The sequence below is a fragment of the Theropithecus gelada genome, chromosome 3 (assembly GCF_003255815.1).
Source record: "Theropithecus gelada isolate Dixy chromosome 3, Tgel_1.0, whole genome shotgun sequence".
In the NCBI taxonomy this organism is placed as follows: domain Eukaryota; kingdom Metazoa; phylum Chordata; class Mammalia; order Primates; family Cercopithecidae; genus Theropithecus; species Theropithecus gelada.
In genome coordinates this window covers 96,661,430-96,686,444 of record NC_037670.1, presented here as the reverse complement: position 1 = coordinate 96,686,444, position 25,015 = coordinate 96,661,430, and the positions used below count along the sequence as shown (strand labels likewise).

Below are 25,015 nucleotides of genomic sequence, written 5' to 3'. Positions count from 1 at the left end.
CCTGAACAAATATTTCTCCAGAGAGCAATGGGAAGAAAAGATTATTTCTGAGCAATAATTCACCTGATTACAGAGATTAAATCATCATACATTTCTCCACTGTGCCCAAGTATAGGTTTTATATCCTTAGCAGCCACTATAATTGCTAAAAACTAGGAGAAGAAGAGGAAATCTAATTAAGACTTCTGCTTTTATAATCATATATATGTTTCTACATGTAATTATATATATGTGAGTACTATAAAATATATATATTTACATACATAGATATATATTTAAATATATATATTTAGAGAATATAGATCTGGACTTCAAATTCTATCTTTCTATAATATAAACCATCACAATGTTATATTTTGAGAATATTACATTTATTCAATTGTGACTGAGTTTGAAAAAACATGTATAAACTAAAAAAAAAGAAAATGCCATTAGATTTTAAATCAATTTATTTACGTATATTTTGTTTTGTAAAAACAACATATTTAGAATCTTTATAGTACTTTTTCAATGTCACCTTAAAAATATGCATATGCTTTTTACAATTGTGAAACTGAAATTAATAAGAACATATGTAAATGCAACTATAATACCAACCACCACCTACACAGCTACTTCTAGTCCACTGATTTTAAGCCATATTAACAAATCTTATATCAATTAAAATGCTCCATTATTCTATTTTCAAATTAAACTTTGTAAATAACTTCTTTCTTCTTGCATATGGTTGACATTTTAATTAAGATGTTATGATTTATGCCTCTGTGAATTTGTAGTTTCAACATTAAAACAAAGTGAAATGTATAGATTTTAAGACATTTTTCAATTTGATTTTTATAAGATGACCTCTGTATTTACATAAAGTTGATACTTATTAGTGAAGAAAAAAAATTCTGTTAAATTAATGCAAAATGCTTAAAATAATAACCGTAACAATGACTCTGAGAGAATATAGGGAGCTGACACTTACCTGTAAATGAGTATACTTGCAACAAGTCATCTCAAATTGAGCACTTCTATGAAAAAAAATAGGACCTCTACCAAAATGTCATTAATCAACCCACTGCTTACGCTGTGATGAACTCCTAAGACGACTAACTTTAATTTGCATTTAACTAACTAGCATAAGTTTAGAAAGAAAATAATCATTTTTCAACACAACTTCTCACAAGTAGAAGCATTTTCAGAAACCTTGAAGCATAATCACTATTATTTTTTACGAGATTTTGGAAAATAAAGTGAGAGTAGACAGCTTTTACTAAAGTAAATTTACAGAAGCAGTGATAAACATGTAACTGTAAAGTTGCCTCTGGATCTCTTTTTCTTTTTTTGAGACGGATTCTTGCTCTCTCCCTCAGGCTGGAGTGCAGTGGTGCAATTTCGGCTCACTGCAAGCTCCGCCTCCCGGGTTCACGCCATTCTCCTGCCTCCGATTCACTGGCGCCCGCCACCTCGCCCGGCTAATTTTTTGTATTTTTAGTAAAGACGGGGTTTCACCGTGTTAGCCAGGATGGTCTCGATCTCCTGACCTCGTGATCCACACGCCTCAGCCTCCCAAAGTGCTAGGATTACAGGCGTGAGCCACCATGCGCGGCCAGATCTCTTAAACAACAAAATAATTTCTCTTTCGGCCAATACTTCTCTTCATTCCCTTAACTTTAGCTACAATTTCTTTATGTTGGGAAGGTGACAGGATAGCTGAAAGCTCCAGGACTTTCATCTAGTCCTTGGACATGTGTGTCCCACCCTTCTTGTCCATTTCGCCAATGTTCATTTAGTGCCTCTGGCTTATATATCACATCTTTCAGGTATCTTTGCCAGGGATCATCGTTAGACATGAATATAAGCTTAACATTTATTATCAGTCTTCCTGAGTTTAAGTCCAGCCTTTCGTTACTATTCAGTCACATGATTTCGGCAAGGTACCTAAGATCCCTGAGCTCTAATTTCCTCAAGAAAATAGTGAGGGACACATACACACACACACACACACACACACACACACAAAATATATATAAATATAAATATAAATATATGTATAAATATATAAATATAAATATATAAATATAAATATATATAAATACATAGAAATATAAATATATAGAAATATATAGAGAGAAATATATATATATATATTTCAATGTTGTGAATTGCTTTGTCTGCTACGAAGGACCAAATGCTATTTTTTTCAGGCACAATTTAATATTTTATTAACTAAATTATACTAAATGTTACCAGTTGCCCAGGGTAATGTTATAGTAAGTGCTCTGGGATACATTCTTGTCTGCTGTAGGATTCCTTAAGCTGAACTCCATGTTAACTCAGCCAGCGCTCCAGAGATCAGGGTGATTTTGCTGTGCCACAGATATGCCCAGTTTCCTTCTTTCTTCTTAAAGGCACTTACCCTGTCTTTAAAGCCTTGATAACATTTCCCCTTCTTCCTTCATGAGCACTTTCAAAGTCTTAAACATTTTCACCTGATGACTTCAACAGGTGCATGTTGTGGAATCGGCAGCTGTGGTTTTCGCCACACACACGGCCAACACCTGAACAAGGGCACAGATATTCTAACCACAATCCACACGTTGCTTACCTATTTCCACCCTCAAAAACTTAAATTAATGGGTTTTAAATTTCTTAATATTCCTAGAGAGAGAAAAAGTGGCAGGCCCAGGAATTTAGATACAAGCCTACATTCAAATAACACATTTCAATTAGGAGAATGTAAAATAGAAATTCTCCTACTATATAGATACTTGAACACTAGAGGGAAAAATCACCCAACATGTTAAATAAAAATTCCACAAGGTAGATATTTTATAGTGTATCTTTAATTGAAAACATTTCATGCAACTTTTATAGTTTCCATGTGCAACCTAAGCCCTAATCTGTTTCAATAAAATAAATGTATGTTGGCTGGGTATGGTGGCTCACACCTACAATCCCAGCATTTTGGGAGGCCGAGGCAGGCAGATCACTTGAGATTAGGAGTTCAAGACCAGCCTGGCCTACATGGAGAAAACCCTTCTCTACTAAAAATACAAGAAAAAAAAAATTAGCCAGGTGTGGTGGCAGGTTCCTGTAATCCCAGCTACTTGGGAGGCTGAGGGAAGAGAATTGCTTAAACCCAGGAGGCAGAGGTTGTAGTGAGCTGAGATTGTACCACTGCACTCCAATCTGAGTGACAGAGGGAGACTTCATCTCAAAAAAATTAAAAATGAAGTAAATAAAGTAAGTGTATGTACAGATTAAAAGGCACCTCTAATGAATTAAAGGACACCCATAATTATAAAAGGGAAAATATTAATATTTAAGATGGACATACCAATGGAAAATGGAAATAAGAACTTGATTTTAAAAGGTAGCAGCATCTGAATCAAAATAACTAATTTAACTCTATGATGTACAATAGATTCTCTACCTGGAAGATAACTAACCAGGAACTGACCAAAATCACTTACGAAACTTTCCAGACACTTTTAAGTTCATTCAGAAAACTAGAGACCCTTTAAAATAATGTAAGTCATAATTATAGTTCGCAAACCAAGAATAACATACAATTTAAAAACAGAAAAGAAGGAGATGACATCTCTTTTAGAGATCTTGAGTAATACGTGGCAAATGGGGAAAACACTAGAAACAAACAGTTCCGTTCCCTGGCCCTCCCCCTCACCCTTTTTTACTAAGGTGTAGAAATTTTTAACACAAGACAAAAAGACAAAATATCACCTGGTGACAGGACAATTACACAAGTGAGAACAATTCTGAAGTTTATCCATTAGCTTCATAATAGTGTGAATTGTTAATTATCAGTTAGGATAATAGCTGAAGTTTTCTAAATTCCCATTCCTTGAAAGCATAGCTCACCCATCATTATTTCTATTTGACCTTTCATGTCTCTGTGGAAAGATTCATTTGAAGGCTATTATTTTCCACTTATCTACTATTTTTTTCCGGTTCAGGCAATTAATATTTGTCATACACAAAAGTATTCTTTATTTCATAAATATAAACATTAATCTGCTTTATAATCTAAGCATCACATCCTACATAGAGAAGATATAAAAGACAATTGAAACATTCTACCACACACAGTAGTGGGGGCATAAAGCACAATAAAGATACTCAAGTAGATGTTTTAGAAAGTAGGTAATTTTCTGTGTTCTTCATGCTATCAGAAGCTGACCAATGAGTCCAGAATTTCTTTCCTTGACTAATGAAGCAATAATGATAGCACCTTGCCTTAAACTCTCCTGTAGCTTCTGTTCATCCTGAAAAGAAAGGATAAAACAATAATATTTTAGAAAAAAAATATGCCATGTGTTAAATTTGAAAAAAAGTCACTTTTCAAAATCTGCTGCTATCCAGATTCGGCATTTTAGAAACTCAGACTCTAGCCACTGTCATGGACACAGTTCCCAAATAAAGAGGAAATACTTTCACAAACACTTTTCATTAGAGACCAAAAAATATTTGCTTAAGATACAAGGAAAAACACGACACAATTTCAAATGCTAACAGAAAGAAAAGATTATTTTCCCTTAATCCAATTTCTGACAACCTTTGGCTCTTCACTGAAGTGTGAATATTTCATCAATGATGCAATCCTTTTCTTCATCTTGTTTTTCTGAGTGTTCTCCAACTTTGTTAGGAACTGTTTGTGAGTACTGGTATGGGGGGAAAAACCCTGCTTGCTGTTTGTAAAGTAAGAATAGAGAAAATTCAAGAAATGAGTTACTTCACAAGTTGCTAAAAAGTGGTTTTGCCTTTGAAATCATATTGCCTGTAAGAATCCATTTATTCTAATTATTTATAATGAGGAGATTATAATGTGAAGGGAAAATAGAAACAGAATCAATATCTTTCAGGTCTCTGTGTTGTGAATTGTGCTATCTGTTAAAACAGGATGTGGTAACCAGTCTCTGAACTCCAGAATCATCCTTAATGCCTTAACCCAATATCCAGTATATCACTAGGATCTACTGTAGCTCCTTCCTCTTGTTTCTTGCATCCATATACATTGGGATAAGGCATTAAGGATAAGGCTGCTCAAACTGCCACTGCCAGCATAGCACCTTCTGTCCTCAATAACTGGAATATTCACACAGATAGTCCCTCTAAAGTCTTACCCTCTTATACTCCATTTCCCACAGGGAAGTCAAAATACTTACTTTAAAATATAGATCTGATCACATCAGTATCCTGACTAAAATCCTTTGAAGATCATTTTTAAACCTCAGGATAAAGTCTGATCTCTTTACCTGATAATAAAATGTCTCTTATCCTCTTGGCCTCTTCTTGATATTCCCCTAAAATTGCTCAATTCTCCAAGCCACATAGAACTGCTTAAGATTGTGCAAACAAGCTATTTTTCTGAGCTTGAATCTTTTTGGGCCAGCTAATTCCTTTGCCAGAAAAGTTTTCCCACACCCTTTCTAGCTTATCTGACCCTAATTACTCTTCACGGTTCAACCTAGGTATCAGAGATTCTTGAAATCTACCCTGACTCCTATCCTCCAGTCCAATTTGGGTGAAGTGACTATATGTTTCCACAGCTGTGAATTCCTCTAGCACACTAAATTTTAATAGTCTTTTTTAGTTGACCATCTACTTTACCAGATGATGCGTTTTTTGATGTAAAGATTTTTTCATTTTATCTTTGAATATGGAACACTTTTCTCAATGCCTAACACATGGTAGCACTCCATAAATTATAACAAATTCAAAGCAAAAGAGGTTCTGACTATGATAGACATATCACCCTTTTAGTTGAGCTCAGTTGTTAACACTAACTACAATTGCTTACTTTGTTTTCTCCTATTTGCATATTTAGCCTAAAGCCTGGCAATAGTACAAAATAAATATGTTATTGAAGCCTCACCACAACTACTACATGCTCCCACCACCCTGTGTCTGGGTTCCTCAGCTATGAGGATGATGGTGAGAGGCCATCTCTGCTTAAAGTGCTCTTTTCTATCAATTTCTCCGATTGTGTTCTAAGGGATAGAGCTGGAAAAGATCTGCAAGATGCTGAATGTCAGCTGCTTTGCTTCTTGAAAGCGAGTTTTATATGACATTTTAAAATTGGATTCAAATGCCATTTTGGTTTCCAGAATATCACAGTACCTAAACCACATCTAAACAAATCATAAAACTATGTATGTTTGGGCTTAAAATACGATTGATTTATATAAGAGTAGATTTCATCTGTGTCACATCATTCATAAACATATAAATATTCTAAAATGAGCAAATACAAACCAACTATTGATATGTATTTGTCATTCTTAATGATCAATTAATTACAGTGCTGCAGGGTCTATAATACACATCTATTCCTAAGTCTCATTTATTAAATTGAGACATAACACAGATGATAATTAAGGTTCCTCTTTCAAAAATAAACAGAACAAGTCTGTCTCTATCGCCCTGTTGAAACCAGTTTATACTTGTTATAATGAAGGCAGCACAGTAACAAATGAAGAAATTAAGGAAAAACTGTTTAAGATCCCAGGGCTAGAAAAATCACATTTCTATATCTTACAATAAATCATCTATGTTCATTTTGATATCTCCATAATGTACATATTTTTGGTAAAGAATTTAAGATGTCCTTTTAAAGATTAATTTACTTCTTCAATTTTTTACAGGCTTCATTTTGAAAGATTAGAATTGAAGGACAAGAAACTATGTCATTCTACTGAACATTTGTTTTCCCTCTCTGCCTAAACTCATTTGATCATTCTACCCTTAAGAAACATGGAAATTTAAAAACTGATTAAGATGGTTAGACACACATATATTCAGGAAACTCTAGTATGTGGAAAGATTAGATAGTCACACAATTCATGGATTTCAAACTAATCTCAAAATTTCATATCTCTAGAACAGTATTAACACAGGAAAAAACTGCAAACCCAATATATCTTATAAAAGCACTTCTTGCCTCCAGCAAATATACAAAAAAAATGCTTGGGGAGAGTGGGAAGCAGAGGTGCAATACAGGAGATCATTTTATTATTCACATACATAAATGTGTGTGTGTGTGTATATATGTACACACACACATTACTTTGTGAGTTCCAAATATTATAAACATTTTAAATGTTTATTAAACTCAGGTAAGCAGGGTCAATATGAACAGTGAAAAATCATGCTGATAGTATACACTCTTTAAATTATGTGAAAATGACATTTATGTCTGTGGGCTTCCTCCCAAAAACCTGTACCTCCAGGCTAATCATGAGAAAGACATCAGAAAAGTTCCTATTGGAGGGACATTCTACAATATACCTGACAAGTGCTCCTCAAAACTGTACAGGTCATCAAAAAACAAGGAAAGTGTGAGAAACTGTCACAGCCAAGAGATGCCTGAAGAGAACTAAAAGTAACATGGGGTACTGGAACAGAAAAACAAATTAGGTAGAACTATGGAAATCTGACTAAACTGTGGACTTTGTTAATAACAATACATAAATGTTGGTACATAAACTGTAACAAACATATCATATTAATAATGGGAGAAGCTGGAACTTTCTGCAGCATCCTCTAAATTTTTCTGTATGTCTATAAACTGAAGCATATTCCCTTCAAAAAGGCATTTTTTAATTGATGACCATTTACAAATGTTATGTGCTGGATTACAAAACCTGAGTTACAAAGGTAATTTATTTTTGCACATTGGCCCATTTGTATATTCCTTGAAAAATGTACAGTATTCCTTTAATAAACTATGCAGTTGGGAAGTCAGACTGCTGCTATTTATATACAGCTTTGACAACTTAAGTGATCTTTGAGCAAACTGCTGAAGTTGTATAGCTCTCCATTTTTTCATCTAAAAATGGGATAACATTTTTTGTGGGAATTTAGATAAGACATGTAAAACACTGGTACCTAGTAAATATTCAATAACAATCGCAGTTGGAATTATTACCTTTATGAAGTAAACTAATTTCAGCTATGACAGAGTAGTACATATCTCCCTCACACCATATATAGCCATTAAGTCTGGAAAAGTTATGTGAGAATATTTTTTGCAGGTTTTGGACAGTAACATATGCCTGTCTATAATCCTTGAAAGAAGAGCCTCCTAACATTCTCCCCAGCTGTCATGCTGAGAGCATTTTTGCAATCTACACAGAAGAAAAACAGAACCCAAGGAGAGCATAGCAATCTCTCTGGGTAGAAAAGACATAGATAACAATTTAAAGCTGTCAGAGTGGCTTGTATTTCTGCAGGCAGCGTCCCTGACAGGAAGGAATTGCTGAGAACTCCTAAAAATCTGCTAAAAATGCCTTCAGTCCTTGGCCAGCTCCTAACTGTGCATGCCCAAGGAAGAACTCAACGAGGCCTAGCAGAGAATAACTGCTGGAAAGTTGGAGAGCTGAGGAGAGATTTTTGAGGCCCCACTGTGCCAAGGAACAGGAGGTTACATTTGAGTCCAGCTAGAATGAAGAGGCCTTGGTGAACATCCATGGCTTTCACTGGGATGTCTGAAAAGCCATGACTACAGCCTGGGTATAAGGCAAGACTGAACCCAACCTGCCCTAAAAAAGCGTCAACAATGTCCACAGGATCAAATTGATTCAGCAATACAACCGCTTGCTAGAACAAATTTCATATTCCTTAGAGGACATTAAAATAATCTAGAGCTTTTATAATGTTTGTACTCAAAGCGTGGCATCAAAGATCACTAGATAAGCAAAGACGTAGAAAGCAAAGATTCAGGAAAAAAAAAAAAAAAAAACCTATTATCAAGAGAAAAAATAATTTAAGCAGACCCAGAAATGAGACATACATTGGAATCAGTATGCAAGGATTTCAAAATAACCATGCTTAACACATTAAAAAATAGAACTAAAGATAAAAATGGTGATGAAAAATGGAAATTTTCAACAAAGAATCTATAATAAAGAGAATTTGAGTTATAAAATCCTTGAAATTAAGAATTAATTGGACTGGTTTTATAATGAACAGGGAGTGCAGAACACAGTATAAGGGAGCTTGAAGACAGTAAAAAAACATTTGACCTGTAGCACAGAGAGAAGAAAATGACAAATTAGTATTATAGTCGTTTTAATACTTCATGATCATATTACTATTCTATTTTTCTATTCCTACCTTATCTATTGGTAATCCCCTTAACATTAGGAAACCTGTTTGGAACATTTAGAAAACCACATGTGGGCTATCCTAGCAGCCAAGTCATTTGGGAATATTTGCTTTCATGAAACAAACAAGATAAAGGAAACATCAACCCCATTCCTAGAAAAGTAATGTGATGTAATAAACACAAATAAGTATAAAGTGAGAAGGTAGACAGTATCACCATTTCTGGGCATAAAAAGATGAGGGAATTCAGAGCATGATAACATTAAATAATGCCGAGATGATTCATAAAAGAAGTGGAATCAAAGGATGAGAGAAAGAGGTGGCAAAAACAGATGAGTCCAGATTGGACAAGAAATACTTTGGGAACAAAAGATATGACTTATTTTTTTGTGGCATATCAATGTGATAAGATAGGTCTTACAAAAGTGTTGCAAGAAAAGTAGGTACCCCGATCTCCAGATTAAAAAGTAAAGAAGGAAAACCACTGAGATTACATTCAGCAGCAGTTAATTTACTATCTATAACTAGCAAAAAAAAAAAAAAAAAAAAAATCTGGAACTGGTTTACTTTGATTCCAGCTCAACAGCCATAAACAGCATAAGATATAAAACTGCATAACAATGTTTACATATCCACACATAAAAATAAAAAGCATACACTTGTGCAACTTAAAAACAGAACTATTGAATCCTATATAATGTGTTGAAGTCTGCATTTTCTATTAAATCTAAATTATTGTTATAGCCGGTGTGCTTGTTTTATCATTTTGTTCACTTCATAACAGTGTCAATTTTTTTAAGAAAATTTTGTTGTCCAGGGTAGAGTGCAGTGGCACAATCACAGCTTACCACAGCCTCGAATTCCTGGGCTCAAGTGATCCTCCTGCCTCAGGCTCCTGAGTAGCTGGTACTACAGGCATGTGCCACCATGTCTAATATTTAATTTTTTGAAGAGACAAGGTCTCACTACATTGCCCAGGTTGATCTCAAACTCCTACTCTCAAGCAATCCTCCTACCTCATCCTCCCAAAGTACCAGGCTTATAGGTGTGAGCTATTACATCCAGCTTCACTCTTTTTCTTGGTTACAACTATATTATAGCAAAAATAGAGACCAGCTGAAAAGGAGAAAAATAGTACACTCTTCAGTAGTCAGCTTTCTTAAAATACTGGGAGGGAAAATATAAACATGTTGACAGAAGTTATTTTTGGATGATGGCTTTATGACAATATTATTTTTTCTTTCTGCTTTGCTATATTTTCAAAACTTCCACAATGAACACATTTTATTCACAGAGGAAAAACAAATTATTTTAAAATTTAGTTTTAAGACTGCTAAATTCACAGAGCTAAATTTGATTTGTTGTCATAGAAAATCAATAGTACTGAACATTGTCCAAATTCCGGGAGAACATTTCTCTCCATAAATCTTTTCAAAATCTATACAAAGAAAATCTCTTTTGCTTGAAAATTCAAGGCTTCAGTAAAAGGCCCCTAAAGGAATCATATTAATAATTCACAAAGTCTTAGCTTTCTTCTTAGATATAAAGAAAATTATCTAAAATTCCAGCTAAAAGTAGTAACAACAAAAAAAAAGTGTACTTAATTTTACCCAGCACGTAACAATTGTTCACACAGATCTTAAATAGTTTCATAATAGCTGTATTTTAAGACTATTAGAAGACAAAAAAAATAGCAATACAAAATAGGTATTTTTAATTTTCTAAATCATCAAACTGAATTATTTAGGATTAAAATTCACCATGAGTTTTACCTAGAAACTTATATTTAGCTACTTCTCTGTCACCTATAATTTCAGGTTTAGGATGAAATACACGATGTTTGGGTGAAAGATGCACAAAAGAAGAGATCTAATTACCATTATCTTTTAAACATATAAGGTAATTCTAAATTTAGTCCATAGTAATGAAGTCTTGTCAATAAAATCCCACATGCCAATCTTTGTCTGTGTTTGCCTCTTTTTGTTGTTGAGTTGGTTCTTTTATGATGACTATATCCAGCATCTTTAGCAGAGTAGTGAAGTCTTGATGAAACTTTGAAGGGCCTCCTAAGCCTTTGGCAAATTTGTGGGAAATTAGGAGATTTATTTTCACAGAAGATTGGCAATGACAGTGGGACCTCCCCTAACTCATAGCGGCTCTTCTTTTACATCCTTCTCCCCTTCCCACCTCAAAATTTGAGCAAGGAAAGCCTGCAGTGAAGTAAATTACTAATACGTAGCATCTTGCAAGTGTGTAAGTGGTCAGTTTTATATGATGCCCATGTCCTCACAAATCCTTACTTACTAACAGTCCCTTTCAATTTTCAATTTTCTCAAAGGATAATTTTGGGAGAAACTATTCCCAGAGTACTTAAAATGGACAAACCTTTTTTAAAAGTATATTTTAAAACATTAAATCCCATAACTGAACTACACAAATATCAGCATTTGAATTTAAAAAGTGTAAACAAATTTATAGTAGGCTGTTAGAATCAAATTTATGTGGATTTGGTGGAATACCATCTCAAAGAATAGCAGGAAAAGCTATGACGTAATTGTCCTCTAAATCTTTATGGACAAGCTGAAAGGAAATCTCTTAGCGATATCTATCTTCTATACACATCGCTTCTAAAGAACACAATGTACTCTGCTAAAAGGAAAACTATAAAGTTAAAATGTATGCATATGTATTTAAGCTTTAGATGTCTCAAGAGATTACACAATGTTTCTTTAAGGGTAAACATTACATTGTCTCAGCAAATTCCATACCTAAAAATTGAATTACAATTTCCATGAGTTACAAAATCTCCTGAAAATCAGGTTGCTTATAGTTTGATATTAATACCCATCTTCCATCCTTGTTTTGGTGAACTTATGCAAAAAGTATTATTTAAATGTCACAAAATTTCAAACACGAAAGAAGCGTACTAGCTATATTTACATCTAGTCATAAATATACACATCCCTATCTCTGTACCATATACAATATACAAAAACCACAAGTGTTAGACTTACTAAATCTTCAACAAGCTTGTTATAAGACCATTAATATCAAATCAAAATAATTTGAAGCTAAATTTTCTTTTTGTATACATTTTGCCAATATGGAAGAAAAAACTTAACGGTGATACACTGTCCCCTAGTGGAGATGAAAGTAACTTTTCAGTGTATGTCAATTGCCAAAACTGCAGGAAAAAGCGATCACCTATTGAGTGTGAGAAAAACAAAATAGCCCTCTCTGAATGAGAAACATTTTCCTCTTGCTCCTGTGAGTGAAAACAAATGTCTCTCAAAAACTTAGATAATACTAATGAAAAGGCACTTGGGTTTACTGATTAACATAATCATCACACAACAGTTTTAGTCTTTTTTATTTTCTGTGTCTAGAAACAGGGCCTTACAATACAGGAGGAATTCAATAACCATTTCGGAAAGAGATAATTAAGAAAAAAGGATCAGGAAGCCAGGTGCCATGGCTTAAGCTCTGTAGTTCCAGCTACTCAGGTGGCTGAGTGGGGAGGATCCCTTGAACCCAGGAGTTCAAGGCTGCAGTGAGCAATGACTGTGCCACTGCACTCCAGCTTAGGTGACAGAGCAAGACCCTATCTCTTAAAAAAGACAAGAGGGAGAGGAGGGAGAGGGAGAGGGACAGAAAAAAAGGAAAGAAAAAAAGGAAAAGAAAGGAAAAAATGAAGGAACAGGAAGGGGAGGGAAAGGAAGAATAGGGGAAGGGAGAGGGAAGGGAAGGGAAAAAGGAGGGATGGAAAAGGGCAGGAAAAACAGAAGGAGAAGGGAAGAGGGAAGGGAAGGGAAAAGGAAAGGAAAAAGGGAAAGAGAAGGGAGGGAAAGGTTGGTCAATAAAATTCAGTAAAACCCTGTAAGGCAGCACCGATACTTTACTGAATAGGAAGAGAGAGTTGGAAAGACCCAAACTTTACTGAGCAGGAACAGAGAGTTGGAAAGACCCAAACTACAAGTGCTCAGAGCCAGACGGCAGTGAGGAAAAATGTAGACAGCCAAAAGGCATCAGACATCTGGCCTGAAGAACAAAGAGTTCATTACTGCATCCAATATTTCTAGATCTGGGACTTGTGACACGGTTACACTTTATTTTCTGAAATCAATCATAATGTAAATTCCACAACTTAATAAAGTTGAAAAAGCAGTGTCATATACAATGTCCTTTTTAATCAGCAAAAAATGTTTTGATCCTACACAACTCACCCAGCAGTTACCAACACCTGCTAGTTTTCTACTGTCATGCTTCAACCACTGTAAGCTACATTAACACCATCCTATGCCTGGACTCCTCCAGGATGCTCTAACTGGCACTTCTCTCTGTTTTTGGCTACTGCTCCAACCTCCCTAAAATAGTTACCTTCACTCTATCAAACCCAAATTTTCAGCTACTCCTCTTAGCTTTCAAGGCCATCCACGATCAACCTAATCAACCCTTCTAACTGCAATTCTCATTCTTTCAGAATCCACTTTTGTTGCCATCCCAGTATAATCACTATTTCAGCCCCCAGAAAAATGGTTTCCCAGTAACTGTCTTGCTCATTCACATATTTTTTAAAGACCCAGCTGTAATGACTACCTCTTAAGATGTCATCTATTTTTTATTGCATATCAGTAATTTATGTTATCATAGTTTTTCTCAAAATCCCTAATGTTTTCATCTGGTTTGCAATCTACAGGACTTAATTTCTCAGCTAAATCGTAAGATACTAAAAGAGAACTCTTCCAAATTCTAAGCTCAAACATAGTACTATGTCCATAGTAGGCACTTGGTAAATATTTTTTAGTTAGAATAATTGGCTAATTAACTTTATAAAGCAGTGACTTTTTAGCTGACCTTAAGATATCTTTGAAATATCAAATGTTTTAGGCTGAGACAATGGGGTTCTCTAAATATACAATCATGTAATCTGCAAACAGAGACAATTTGACTTTCTCTCTTCCTATTTGAATATGCTTTATTTCTTTCTCTTGCCTGATTGCCCTGGCCAGACTTCCAACACTGTGTTGAATAGGAGTGGTGAGAGAGGGCATCCTTGTCTTGTGCCAGTTTTCAAGGGGAATGCTTACAGCTTTTGCCCATTCAATATGATATTGGCTGTGGGACTGTCATACATAGCTCTTATTATTTTGAGATATATTCCATAAACAACTAGTTTATTGAGTGTTTTTAGCATGAAGCGGTGTTGAATATTATCGAAGGCCTTTTCAGAATCTATTGAGATATGTTCCATAAACATCTAATTTATTGAGTGTTTTTAGCAGGAAGGGGTGTTGAATATTATCAAAGGCCTTTTTGGCATCTATTGAGATAATCATGTCGTTTTTGTCATTGGTTCTATTTATGTGATGGATTACGTTTATTGATTTGTGTATGTTGAAACAGCCTTGTATCCCAGGGATGAAGACAGTTTGATCATGGTGGAAAAGCTTTTTCCTGTGCTCCTGGAATCAGCTTGCCAGTATTTTATTGAGGATTTTTGCATCGATGTTCATCAGGGATATTGGCCTGAGACACAACTTTTTTTGTTGTGTCTCTGCCAGGTGTTGGTATCAGGATGATGCTGGCCTCATAAAATCAGTTAGGGAGGAATTCCTCTTTTTTATTGTTTACAAGAGTTTCAGATTAATGGTACCAGTTCCTCTTTGTACCTCTGGTAGAATTCGGCTGTGAATCAGTCTGGTCCCAGGGTTTTTTTGATTGGTAGGCTAATAATTATTGTCTCAATTTCAGAACTTGCTATTCAGTGATTCAACTTCTTCCTGGTTTAGTCTTGGGAGAGTGTATGTGTCCAGGAATTTTTCCATTTCTTCCAGATTTTCTAGTTTGTGTAGGTGTGTTTATAGTATTCTCTGATAGTAGTTTATATTTCTGTGGGATCAGGGGTGACATCCCCTTTATCATTTTTATTGCATCTGCATGATTCTTCTCACTTTTCTTCTTTATTAGTCTGGCTAGTGGTCTATCTATTTTGTTAATCTTTTCAATAAAACAGCTCCTGGATTGAGCAAAGTCTCAGGATACAAAACCAATAATTACTAGCATTCCTACACACCAATAATAGGCAAACAGAGAGCCAAATCATGAGTTAACTCCCATTCACAATTGCTACAAAGAGAATAAAATACCTAGGAATACAACTCACAAGGGATGTGAAGGACCTCTTCAAGGAGAACTACAATCCACTGCTCAAGGAAACAAGAGAGGACACAAACAAATGAAAAAATATTCCATGCTCATAGATAGGAAGAATCACTATCGTGAAAATGGCCCTACTGTCCAAAGTAATTTATAGATTCAATGCTATTCCCCTAAAGCTACCATTGAATATTCTCACATAATTAGAAAAAAACTACCTTAAATTTCATATGGAACCAAAAAAGAGCCCATAGAGCCAAAACAATCCTAAGCAAAAAGAACAAAGCTGGAGGCATCATGCTACCTGACTTCAAACTATATTACAAGGCTACAGCAACCAAAACAACATGGTACTGGTACCAAAACAGATATATAGACCAATGGAACAGAACAGAAACCTCAGAAATAACACCACACATCTACAGCCATCTGATCTTTGACCGACCTGACAAAAACAAGCAATGGGGAAAGGATTCCCTATTTAATAAATTCCCTATTTAATAAATGGTGTTAGGAAAACTGGCTATCCATATACAGAAAACTGAAACTGGATTCCTTCCTTATACCATATACAAAAATTAACTCAAGATGGATTAAAGACTTCAATATAAGACCTAAAACCATAAAAATCCTAGAAGAAAACCGAGGCAATACCATTCAGGACACAGGCATGGGCAAAGTCTTCATGACTAAAACAACAAAAGCAATGGCAACAAAAGACAAAATTGACAAATGGGATCTAATTAAAGCACTTCTGCACAGCAACAGAAATGATCATCAAAATATACAGGCAACCTACAGAATGGGAGAAAATTTTTGCCATCTATCCATCTGACAAAGGGCTAATATCCAGAATCTACAAGGAACTTAAACAAATTTACAAGAAAAAAACAAACAACCACATCAAAAAGTGGACAAAGGATATGAACAGATAACTTCTCAACAGAAGACATTTATGAGACCAACAAACTTATGAAAAAAAAGCTCATCACTGGTCATTAGAGAAATGCAAATCAAAACCACAATGAGATGACATCTCATGCCAGTTAGAAAGGCGACCACTAAAAAGTCAGGAAACAACAGATGCTGGAGAGGGTATGGAGAAATATGAACGCTTTTACACTGTTGACAGGTGTGTAAATTAGTTCTGCCATTGTGGAAGACATTGGTGATTCCTCAAGTATCTAGAACTAGAAATACCATTTGATCCAGCAATTCCATTACTGGGTATATACCCAAAGGATTATAAATCATTCTACCATAAAGACAGATGCACACATATATTTACTGCAGCACTGTTCACAATAGCAAAGACTTGTAACCAACTCAAATGCCCATCAATGATAGACTGGATAAAGAAAATGTGGCATACATACACCATGGAATACTATGCAGCCATAAAAAGAATGCTATTATGTCCTTTGCAGGGATATGGATGAAGCCAGAAACCATCATTCTCAACAAACTAATACAGGAAGAGAAAACCAGAACACTGCATGTTCTCACTCATAAGTGGGAGTTGAACAATGAGGACACTTGGACACAGGAAGGGGAACATCTCACATCAGGGCCTGCCAGGGGGTGGGTGGCTAGGGGAGGGATAGCATTAGGAGAAATACCTAATGTAGATGATGGGTTGATGGGAGCAGCAAACCATCATGACACGTTTATACCTATGTAACAAATCTGAACATTCTGTACATGTATCCCAGAACTTAAAGTATAATTTTAAGAAAAGAAATATCAAACGTTTTAGATGAAGGCTACGTTGTCATGAAAATAACACCATAAAAATAAAAACCTTATATTTGTACTTGGGAACTGGAAATGGTGTCAAAAATTAGGAATTTGTACCTCCAGGATTCTTCCTCCTATGAAAAAACACCCTGTCTAAGAAGTAAGTATAAGGGACACTGACAAATCTACACTAACACATCCAAGTCTGGGGGATAAGGGCAGACAATGAGGCAGGCATTCTCTTAAATGGAGTGGATGCATAAATAGAAAGCTATACACAATCTGTTGTTAGGCAACTGATACAATTTCCAGAACATATGTTAACTTATAGGAGGGATAGAAAGCTTAACTTCTCCAGTTAATGGTCCAGGTGTCAGTAGAATAATATTGATAATTTCTTATGAAGCAGAAAGACTGGTTAGATTTTTTTGCATAAAATTTAGTTTCAAAATTTTAAATTATAAACTTAACACCAAAGGAAAAAAGAATAAAATGGATCAATTCAAACATATCTTCTTGGCAGAGACATGGGGCAAAGAAAAGGATCATTTAAAGGATATTTTTGACTAGTGAAAAAGACCCCTGGTTAATAACTATTAGGCTTTTGAATATTGGTTAGTAGGTGGATAGTTGGTATCCAAAGTGTTAATCTCAAAATTTCACAGTTGTTTACCATTGTATTAGGAATTATTTCCTTCCAAGAAGGTGGCCATGAATTACAACCTGGAAAATACTTCTGTTCTGAACAGAGTAGTGCCAATTTTTATCAGCCTTAGTTAGCAAAATCCTAGCCTGGCAAAGCTCCCTCCTAGAATGCAGAGCAGAAGCAATCCTTTCTTGAAGTCACAGATGGTAGAATTATTGTCTATAGAGATTCTTCCCAATAGGGAGGTAGAAAAAAATCAGCATATAGATGAAGTAATTCTCCAGGTGGAAAGAACTTCTAAGAATCATTATAATTAAATGTCTCCCTGAAAAGATGCTTTTGAGTAAAATTGGAAAGCATGTTACATATTTTCTGATTTTCTGTCTCAGGAAGACTAAAGAAGAGGTTTCAACTATAGAGGTGGGCACAAAGTAAGAACAATCTGTGTCAGAAGAGTTCATGTGAATATTTAATGTATTTTGAATTAAAAGTCTCATTAGAGGCTAGGCACGGTGGCTCACATCTGTAATCCCAGCACTCTGGGAGGCCGAGGTGGGCGGATCACGAGGTCGGGAGATCAAGACCATCCTGGCCAGTGTGACGAAATCCCGTCTCTACTAAAAACACAAAACAATTAGCTAGTAGTCCCAGCTACTCAGGAGGCTGAGGCAGAAGAATTGCTTGAACCCAGGAGGCGGAGGCTGCAGTGAGCCAAGATCACACCACTGCACTCCAGCCTGGGCAACACAGCAAGATTCTATCTAAAAAAAAAAAAAAGAAAAAAGAAAAAAAGAAAAATTCTCATTAGAGGTAGTGTACAACTTACTTTATCACCAAAGCTGTATTATATACATAGAAGACATACTTGAAATGTCTAGAACTCAGAAGAAAACAGTGAAAACAATGACAGTAAAATCAAGGCATTAATTTAAAATCTAAGGGAATCCTGGAGATAAAACACAACAGATATTGTGGAAGTCATCATACAGGTGTAGAATGGGTGAGGTCAGCAAGATGGCAAAATGGGAAGTCTTCTCCTCCACTGCCCTCCAGAGAAAGTTCAACTAGCAACTATTCACAGACTAGAAGAATATCTTTTTTAAAACCCCAACACTTGGAAATAAGACTAAGACACCAATGTGGTCCATAGAAATGAATGAAATTACAATGAGAAAGGTAAAAAGAATGGTCTCACTCCAACTATGACATCCCTCATGCTCCTTTAAGTTGCCACAATGCCAAATGAAAAGAATTTCCTTGGGCCCCCATAGTTTCTATGAGTTGAGGGCAGGGGTGTGAAATAGAGGCAGTCATACCCATCCCTACCATTCTGGGATGCTTCCTAGACAACCCACGTTGGTTTTATTATTTCATAGAAAACAGTAGTGAAAATGCCATGGCTAGACTACTTGGGATCAGGTAGAAACAAAGAAAGGAGGCAGAGGTCCTAGTGATCAGGTCATGGATCTTGGTGGTACTTCTGTGTTCCTACCAGTTGTGGTATCCAATTACAGATACCAGTCAACGCCCACAAAGCTGAGCTGGTTGCCTTCAGAAACCTGATGGGATGTTCAACAAAACTTAAGTCCTAGATATCATAAGTTGTCCTGCCCAATCTCAGAGACCACTCCAAAGATCCTGTACAGGCAGAAAGGTGCCCACTTCCTTCCATTTCAGAGACATGAAGAGCCTAAATTCGCTTAACCCAGGAAGCCAAGCAGCAGCTCTATGAAGCTAAAAAGTCTACCCAATGACCCCATTCAGGAAAGAAGAATCCTACTTCTTTAGATTTTAGAGAAATGAATGGATGACACCAGTTTGACCAAGAAAGTCAAACAGTGGCTCCAGTAAGCCAATAAGCCCTCCTAACAACTTTGCACAGGCAGGAAGACTTCCACCTCTGTACATCTCAGAGAACTGTAGCCAGCTTGACCCAGGAAGTCAAGCAGTGGTTCTACTCAGCCTAAATCTCAGTTGTTCCACTCAGTGGAACGTAAATCTCAGGGGTTCCAACCAGCCTAAAAGCCCACCCAATAACTTTCCCATTTCCACAAATTTGGAGAAGCATAAGAGCTAGACCTGCTTGACCACGGAGCAAACAGCCACTCAATTCTGCAAAAAGACCCATCCTGCGGCTCCACCTTGACAGGTAGTCAATTGTCAATCATGCATTTCTAAAGAGTATAGCCTCTCTTCTGACCTGTCCTGAGCAGCAATTCTGCCTAAACTTAGAGTCCAGCCTGAAGCCTTGCCCAACTATAGATCCCAAAGAGTTGAACTGGCCATCCAGGGAATATATCTTGTGACTAGTCTGACCAGAAGCTACTACAGTATCCAGCCAGAAACTATGCCTAACAGCAGACCCCAGCCACTGGACAGCAGAGCCCAACCAGTAGCCCCACCTGACATTTGAGCAAAAGGCAGTGACTCAGTCAACTAGAGAACTCAGAACAAGTTCTACCTGTCTGGGGTTGTTACCAACTGTCCCTTCCAGAACCACAGGCTAGGCTAAATAGTGAAGATCTATCCCTGCCAAAGAACACCTCTTAGGCTAGAAGAGGGGGCTGCTGTCTCAAACGTACAGATGACAATGCAAAGACATAATAATTACGAAGAATAAGGGAATCATGACACCTCTAAAGAAAGTAATAAAGCTCCAATTTTCTACCTCAAAGGAATGTACATTTATGAAATGACTGATGAAGAGAATTCAGAATAATACTCAAAAAAGTTCAGTGAACTGTAAGAATATACAGACAGGAAATTTCATGGAATTTGGAAAACAAAAAATAAGCTTGACAAAGCAATAAAAATAATTTTTAAAAATCAGATAAAAACCTTAGAAATAAAAAATACAATTACTGATCTGAAAAACTCAAAAGAATCCTTCAACAACAGATTCAATTAAGCAGAAGAATCAATTAGTTGGAAGACAGACATTTAAAATTATATAGTTAGTGAGGAAAAAACACAAAAGAAGAATGAAGGCCTATAGGAATTAAGGGACAGCAACAAAGGACCGAACATTCCATAATGGGGAACTGCAGAAGGAATAGAAAGCAGAAGGGCCAGAAAAGAAACATATTCAAAGAAATAATGGCTGAGAAATGTCTTTCTGGGGATGCATGCCAACAGCCAAGGACAGAAAGCACAGAGGTCTCTAATCAATGCAACCCAGAAAGAAGTTCATCAAGGCACATAATGAACTATCAAAATCAAAAAATAAATAAAATTCTGAAAGCAGCAAGACGTAAGAAACATATAACATACAAATGAATGACAATGTGACTATAAGCAGATTTCTCAGCAGAAACCTTGTATGCCAGGAGAAAGTGGGATGATATATTCAAAGTGTTAAATAAAAAAAAAAAAAGACAAATAACAAAGAATACTTTATTCAGCAAAGCTATCTTTCAGAAATGAAGGAGAAACAAAAAGTTTCTCATAAAATAAAAGCAAAGGGAGTTCATCACTGGTATACTCACCTTATAGGAACTGATAAAGCAAGTTTTTAAACTGAAACAAAAAGTTGTTAATTAATAATATGAATCATAAAAAAGCAAAAAAAATACACCGTGTAAGTAAAACAGTCATATTCATAATACTCTGAAGTTGTAATGATGGTAAGACTAGTATGAGGGTTTTATACTAGTATGAGAGTTTAAAAAACACTATTAATAAATATAGCTAAAATTGTTAGGGATATATATTATACAATATGAAAATTCTGACATCAAAAATATGAAATGTAGAGGACAGGGTAAGTACAAAGTAGAGTTAAATGCAATCAAAGTTAGTTTTTCACTTTGAAATAACGTGAAATAGACAGTTAGAAGATGTTCTACATAAGCCTCATGGTAACCCCAAAGAAAAAAATATTTAGTGGAAATACAAAACAAAAATAAAAAGATTCAAAGCATACTAGCACAGAAAACCATTAAATCACAAGAGAAGAAAAAAATACAGTATCTACAAAATAACAGAAAACAACAAAAATGGCAATAGTAAATCCTTACCTATCAATAATTACCAAGAATGTAAATGAACTGAATTATCTGAGACATAGAGTCACTAAATGTGTAACAAAGCAAGTAGGCCCAATTATAGGCCTACTAGAGACTTACTTCACTTTTAATGACACACATAGACTGTAAATTAAGGGATGGAAAGGATATTTTATGCAAAGGGAAACCAAAAGATAGCAAGGGTAGCTATACTTATATCAGACAAAATAGACTTTACACCAAATACAGCATAAAGAGACAAAGGATATTCTGAATAATAAAAAGGTCCACAGAATATAACAATTATAAATATATATGTACCCAACAACAGAGCACTTAAATATATAAAACAAATATTAAAGATCTGAAAGGAGATAAATATTAGAATATAATAATTGCAGGGGACAACAATATCCCACTTTCAACAATGAAAAGATCATCCAGACAGAAAATTAATAAGGATATGTTGTACTTGAACAATACTTTAGGCCATATGGACCTCACAGACTCATACAGAACATTCTTTCCAACAGCAATAGAATACTTATTCTTCTCAAGCAGATGAAATATTCTGCAGGACAGATCTCACATGTTAGAGCACACAATAAGCCTCAGCAAATTTATGATATTAAAATTATATTAAGTATCTTTTCTGCCACATAGTATAATATATAATTAGACATCAATAACAGGAGAAATGGTGGAAAAAATATAAATACATGAAAATTAAACAATATGCTACTAAAAGACCAATAAATCAATAAAGAAAAGGAAAATTTGTTAAATATTTTGTGACAAATAAAAACGGGAACACAACAGCAGGCCTTAGGAGAAAGTTTGTAATGATAAATGCCTACATCAAAAAAAGAAAAAACATTTCAAGGGAAACACCTAGTGTTACATCTCAAGGAACTAGAAAAAGAAAAAACTCAGCCTTAAGTTAGCAGGAAAAAAGTGGTAATAATAAAGATAAGAGCAAAAATAAATAAAAGAGATTAGAGGACAACACAAAACACAAATAAAACTAAGAGTTGGTTTTTGGGAAAGATAATTAACAAATATTTAGGCACAGTAAGAGAAAAGAGAAGACTCAAATAAAATATAAATGAAAAAGGACACATTACAACTGATAACACAAAAATACAAAGAGTAAGAGACTATCTCAAACAATTATAAGTAAATTAATTGGGTAACCCAGAATAAATGTATAAATTCCTAGATAAATACAAACTACCAAAATTGAACCATGAAGAAATGAAGAAATGGAAAATAAGACCAGACCAATAACAAGTTAGGAGAGTGAATCAGAAATAAAAACTCTCCCACCAAAGAAAAGTTTAGGACCTGAGAGTTTCGTGGCTGAATTCTACCAAATATTTAAAAAACTACAAGAAAATAAACTGTATTACAAGAACATCACACTACAAGAAAAGAAAATTACAGACCAATATCTTTCAGAAACATAGATGCAAAAGTCATCAACAAAATACTAGCAAACCGAAAAACAAAAGGATAATCTACTATGACAGATGCAAGGATGATTTAACATATACAAATCAACAATTGCTGTACATCATTACTAACAGAATGAAAGACAAAACCATATAATCTCATTCAGATGCAAAAGAAAAGCACTTGACAAAATTCAGCATCCTTTCACGTTAAAACTCTCACATTAGGTACAGAATAAACTTACTTCAATACAGCAAAGGTCATATATGAGAAACATTATGCCACAGCTAACAGTATAGTTAATGCTGAAAAACTGAAAGCCTTTCTATAAGTTCCAAAACAAGATAAAGATGCCCACACTTACCACTTCTATTTAATACAATATTGGAAGTCCCTCCCAGAGCAATTAGCCAAGAGAAATAAATAAAAGACATCCAAATAGAAAAGAAAGAAGTGAAACTCTGACTGTTTGCAGATGACATGATCTCATGTATATAGAAAGCTGTTAATACTTGAAAAAAATACACAAATACAATAAGGTTGCAAAATACAGAATCAATACACAAAACTCAGTAGCATTGCTATATACTAGCAACATACCTGTGAAAAGGAACTCAAGAGGACAATTACATTCATGATAGCAGTAAAAATATTTGGGAATAAATTTAATCAAGAAGGTAAAAACCTATATTGTGAAAACTGTAAAACACTGATAAAAAAAAATTGAAGACAACACAAATATATAGAAAGATATCTCATGTTCACATATTGGAAGAATTAGTATTGTTAAAATGCCCCTTCTCAAAGCAATCTATAAATTTAATGCAATTCCCATCAATATTCTAAAGTCATTTTTCATAAAAATAAAAAATATTGTTAAATTCATATGGAACTGTAAAAAACCTTGAATAGCCAAGGCAGCCATGAGTGAAAAGAACAAAGCTGGTGGCATCACAATACCTGATTTCAAACTATACTATAAAACTATAGTAATCAAAACAGCATGGTACTGATTAGAGAGAGAGAGAGAGAGAGACATACACAAACATACCCAAAGACCAACAAAACAGAGTAGAAAGCTCAGAAATGAACACATGCATATACAGTCTATTGATTTTTGACAAAGGTGCCAAGAACACACAATGTGAAATGGATAGTTTTTTCAATAAATGGTGCTGGGAAACCTGGATATCCACATTCAGAAGAATGAAATTGGGCTCTAATCTCACACCATATATAAAAATCAACTTGAAATGGACTAAAGACTTAAACACAAGACCAAAAGCTATAAAACTACTAGAAGAAGGCTGAAGAAAAACTGCACAACATGGGCAATGATTTCTCAGATCTAACTACATTAGTACAGGGAACAAAAGCTAAAGTAGACAAGTGTGATTAGACCAAACCCAAAAGGAAACAACAGTAGGAAGAGACAGTCTACAGATTGGGAGAAAATATGTGCATGCCATATACCCGATAAGAGGTTAATATTTAAAATATTTAAGTAGCTCAAACATTCCAATGGCAAGAAAACAAAACAAACAAAATAAAATTAAAAACGGCAAGGGACGTGAATACACATTTCTCAAAAGAAAAAATACAAATGGCCAACAAGTGTATGAAAAAATGCTTAATATCTGTAATCATTAGAGAAATGCAAATTTAACCTACAATAAGATATCATCTCACGCCTGTCAGAATGGCTACTACTAAGAAGGTAAAAGACAAGAAATGTTGGCAGGATGTGGAGAAAAAAACTCTTGTGCACTGTTGGTAGGAATATGAATTAGTACACTGTGGGAAACTGTATGGTTGTTTCTCAAAATCTAAAACTAGAAATACCATGTAATTCAGAAATCCCACTTCTGGATTTTTTTTTTTTTTTTTTTTTTTTTTTTTTTTTTTTTTT

The 25,015-nt window shown here is 35.0% G+C and overlaps 1 protein-coding gene across 2 annotated transcripts in view; it reads right to left on the bottom strand.

Moving 5' to 3' along the window:
- Positions 1–3,885: 3,885 nt before the first annotated feature.
- Positions 3,886–25,015, bottom strand: part of ISPD (isoprenoid synthase domain containing) — a 322,630-nt gene continuing 301,500 nt past the window's right edge. For both annotated transcript variants that reach the window (XM_025380089.1, XM_025380088.1), the window contains one exon: positions 3,886–4,271. In XM_025380089.1, coding sequence (XP_025235874.1) covers positions 4,167–4,271 — 105 coding nt within the window. In that variant the 3' untranslated portion in view covers positions 3,886–4,166. The remainder of the gene's footprint in view (positions 4,272–25,015) is intronic.